The 4,720-nt window shown below is 40.8% G+C and overlaps 1 protein-coding gene across 2 annotated transcripts in view; it reads left to right on the forward strand.

The window, feature by feature from the left end:
* The window catches only part of MUT (methylmalonyl-CoA mutase), a 38,461-nt gene extending 36,525 nt beyond the window's left edge, over positions 1 to 1,936 (forward strand). For both annotated transcript variants that reach the window (XM_006776423.2, XM_006776422.2), the window contains exon 13: positions 1,545 to 1,936. In XM_006776423.2, the coding sequence (XP_006776486.1) occupies positions 1,545 to 1,673 (129 nt within the window). In that variant the 3' untranslated portion in view covers positions 1,674 to 1,936. The remainder of the gene's footprint in view (positions 1 to 1,544) is intronic.
* Positions 1,937 to 4,720: the final 2,784 nt, after the last annotated feature.

The raw sequence follows: 4,720 nt of genomic DNA on the forward strand, positions 1-4,720 counted from the left end.
TACCTAATGAGAGACTCATTAAACTTATCGGCTGTTTCCATAAAATTCTTGAAAAACCTTATAACCGTGGCCTTGAATTCTATATCCAATCGTTTGCTTTCCTCTATTTCTGCCAATCGTGACCTGTTTCTCTGTCTCCGCATTTTGGCTGCTTCCCTGTGTTGATAGAGAGGCTTTGTGTGCTAGGTGTCTTGTTTGCTGTAGAATCACTGGGAGGAATTGACCTCCCAGCCAATTGTCAGTGAGAATCAGCTGTGTCTGCGGTGGGGCAGCTTCTGTGCTGGATCTCTAGGGCGGTGCTAGTCTAGCAATTGCCTGCGCTATCCAGTAGATGGCGCTGCCGCGCAGGATTTGGGCGGAGCGGGTCCCTGGGGATCTGCAGGGAGGGAGCAGTTATGCTGCGACTCCCTCCCGATTGTGCGACTCTCAGTTCCGTCCCAAGGGACTCTGCCTCACAAAGTCTCAGCAACCGCTGCAAACCTCGGAGAGAACGCTGCCCTCGAGTTCCGACCGAGGCCAGTCCGTCCCACCTCTCCCGTCTGCGTCCCTAGCGACTCGCCCGGATCTGGAGCTCAGAGTCTGCGACTCCCTCCCGATTGTTTGCGCCGCTCCCTTCGCCCCGCCGTCCGCGCCGCGCCGCCAGCCCCGCTCCGCGCGCACTCGGTACCTCAGAATTTCACTTCAGCACTGCGCTGCCTCTGAGTCTGGATATAATATTCTCTTTACTCCTAGTTGTAGAATTTCCACTCAGCCAGCCCTCCTGTGGCTCTGGACGTTGTCCTTTCCCTGGATCAAGCTTAATTTGAATTGGTTGTTCAAGCCAGCAATCTCTGGTGTTAACCTATGCCGCCATCTTCGGTTCTCAAGAGAATAAATCTTAAAAGTTCTCAACACACACACACACACACACACACACACACACACAATTTTGTAACTGTGGTGATGGATGTTAGTTGGACATATTGTGGTGATAATTTTGCAGTATATACAAATATCAAATCATGTTATGTACCTGAAACTAATATAATGTTATATGTCAGTTATACTTCAATAAAAAAAAAAGACAAGAAAAAGGTAAGGTTTGTGCTGCAATAGCACAAACCAGAATGTTCTCAAATATATAATTGCCCTAGTGATTGAGGGTCAGGGCTTTAAAGCATGTCCTAAACTTGATATCATTATAGCAATAAATATTCCAATATTGAAACAGCCTAAAAACTGGAGGAGTATTTGTGTCATGTGAATATTTTCACTCAAACTTTGACTTTGTTTAAAATAAACTAATGAACAACAGCAGGGTGTTTGGGAAATGGGCAGAATGTGTTTTGTTCTTTTAATGACTTGGAATATAAGGGTGTGCTAGTGGTTTTTAGCAGCCCCAATCTAGGAAGAGTTTTCACCCCCAAATGCCACTAGTGTATTAGTGGAGAAAGTTTGGGGCACTGGGGACAAAGAAAAAAAAAAGCAAGTATTGTTCTTTTGTTTCATTTGCTTGAAATTAAAAATATTAATGCTTCTATTAATTAAACAAATTCTTTCAACAGGATTATGAATTTCTGTTTGAAGTTGGTGTTTCCAATGTATTTGGTCCTGGGACACGAATTCCAAAGGCTGCTGTTCAAGTGCTTGATGATATTGAGAAGTGTTTGGAAAAGAAGCAGCAATCTATGTAACATCCTCTTTCTGTTTTAGCTTTTTTCTAAAATATTCTCTCAATGATGATTACAGAAGAAATTGTTCAAAACCGTATGAAAGCTTTACATTAAAATACCTGACTTATAAGAATGTTGCCATACTATAAGTATGTATGTACAATTTCACTTAAAAAATTATCCTAAAACACTCTCAATAACATATGCTCACTGCTTTACCAGAAACTCTAGACAAAGGTGTTCTTTTAAAAAAATCATGTTTTTTTTTTAAAAAAATATTACTTGTAAATCTATTTACTTTCTATTTTAAGAATTAAATTGTACCTTAAAAAATCTGACTAGTTCTATTTTCAATTTTGCATTATATTGACTTGAACACCAGAAAATAAAATCCGCCGAAACCGGTTTGGCTCAGTGGATAGAGCGTCGGCCTGCGGACTGAAAGGTCCCAGGTTCGATTCCGGTCAAGGGCGTGTACCTGGGTTGCGGGCACATCCCCAGTGGGAGATGTGCAGGAGGCAGCTGATCGATGTTTCTCTCTCATCGATGTTTCTAACTCTCTATCTCTCTCCCTTCCTCTCTGTAAAAAGTCAATAAAATATATTTAAAAAAAAAATCCACATGTGAGTAAAAAAATATTATATCTATCTTGGAAAATATAGTGGGTGAGTATTTATGTAGGGCAATTGATTGTGGTTATGGTTCTCAGCCAAATTCTATTAGGATTACCTCAGTAAGAGGATTAAATCAGAAGGTTATAATGGGAGGGAAATGGCAGAATATTTTTGGTCTGACTACTTTCTTCCTGGGCACGAACATGTGGCCTTGTTATTGCTGGAGTTGGCTCAAGATCTGAGAGAGTGGATAGATATTTATGAATATCCCTAACATGGAAGTGCTTTGGTTGTGAGTATGGCTTCCTCAGAATGACAATGTGGGCTGAGAGTGTAGAAGGGCCATCGTTTATACATCTAGAAAAGTCAGTGATATAATTCAGCCCACGTCTGAATGCCTGAGAATGAAAGGAGCCCATGATGTAAATCCATCCCAGTTAGGCGGGAAAGAGGGGAGAGTCCCTCCGTCGTCTGCCTTTGTTCTATCCAGGCCCTTAGCAGATTGGACGACACCTGTCCACAGTGGGGCTTGACTAAGTCCACTAATTCAATGTAAAGCTCATCCAGGAACAGCCTAATACACACAACCAGAAAGAATATTTAATCTGGGCACTCCATGGTGTCTAGTTGACATGTAAAATTATCTGTCACAGAGCCCCTGGACAGTAATGCTGCTACTATGGGAAATGATATACTTTTTAAAAAAACAATTACCAAATGGCCCAGCAATTCCACTTCTGGGTATATATCCAAAAGAATTGAAAACAGGGACTCAAACGGATATTTGCACACCTATATTTATAGCAGCATTATTCACAATAGCCCAAGGATTGAAGCAACCCAAGATCCATTGACAGATGAATGGATAAATAAAATGTAGTACATACATACTTACATAAGAATACTATTCAGCCTTAAAAAGCAAGGAAATTCTGATACATACAGCAACACCCTAGATCAGTGGTTCTCAACCTTCTGGCCCTTTAAATATAGTTCCTCATGTTGTGATCCAACCATAAAATTATTTTCGTTGCTACTTCATAACTAATGTTGCTACTGTATGAATCGTAATGTAAATATCTGATATGCAGGATGGTCTTAGGCGATCCCTGTGAAAGGGTCGTTCAACCACCAAAGGGGTCGTGACCCACAGGTTGAGAACCGCTGCCCTAGATGAACCTTGATGATATTCAAATGAAATAAGCCAATCACAAAAGGACAAATATATGATTTCAATAATGAGGTACCTAGGATAGTCAAATTTGCAGAGACGGAAAGAATGGTGATTGCCGGGACCTGGGGAGAAGAGGGAATGAGGCATTAGTGTTTAATGGGTGTAGAGTTTCAGTTGGGGTAGATGAAACAGTTTCAGAGATGGATGGTGACGATGGTTGCACAAAAATGTGACTGTACGTAAAGCCACAGAACCGTACACTGAAAAATGTTTAATGTCAGTTTTATATTATGTGTATTTTACTACAATAAAAAGTGTTTAGGACAGTCTTGACATGGTACATGTTTTATAAATGTTAATTATTGTTATTATTTTAAAAGCATGAATGGTAAGGCATAACACTAAGAAGGTCACATATAGAGGCTTGTACAGTTAAGGGATTTGGACTTTATCCTGTAGATAAAGACAGAATCATATAAGGGTTTTAACCACAGAAGTAACCTGATAAGACTTGTGTTTTTAGCACAGTAGCTGTGTGGCAAATGCCTTTTAAAGGGCAAGATGGAGATAAGAGTTATGAGACTGTTACAATAATGGAAGAGAGAAATTCTACGTAATGCATTTGTCTGCTTAGGTACTGCTCAGAGATGGCAAAGGTGGAGAGGCTGTGATCTTATTTTGGAAGATTGCTGTGTGGAATCTGCTTTTTTGGTTGTTCCTTTGTGGACTTTTGTTTTCACATTTTTATTGGGGATCACAGTGGAGGGGTCCTCCTCCCTGTCAGTGGAGGTGTTCAGAGTTTTTTCAGCCACTCCACGCTTGGGCCCTGAGGGTGTAGGGACTGAGGGGGGCAGAATTCTAGTGAGGCCTTAATGGTGAAAGACATGACATTCTTGAGGAAAGTAGTGAGTCTCCCTATCATGGTCTTGATGGTGGCAGCGGCAGTGGCGACCTATGGACCTTTTTGGATGTGCGCTTATTTGATGACTGGATATACACAGGAATAACGTCAAAAGCAGGAAACATAAAAATTTTGAGATTTGTTTTCAACGATCTTTTTGTCAGAACAGCATGGGAAGCTGTTCGGGCTTTAGAAGTACACTGGAATGATATCTTTAGGGATCTCAGAAGACATCAAAATCCTTTCCCTGAAACTTATTGGAAATTTAAGTGTTATACAGATATTATGATAGCAATATAGGAAGTGGAGGAGAGGTTTAGGAGGCATCCTTTCTGGGTGATTGAAAATAATAGATCCAGAGACATGGAAGCATGGAAGA

This window comes from Myotis davidii, unplaced genomic scaffold (genome assembly GCF_000327345.1).
Source record: "Myotis davidii unplaced genomic scaffold, ASM32734v1 scaffold167, whole genome shotgun sequence".
In the NCBI taxonomy this organism is placed as follows: Eukaryota; Metazoa; Chordata; class Mammalia; order Chiroptera; family Vespertilionidae; genus Myotis; species Myotis davidii.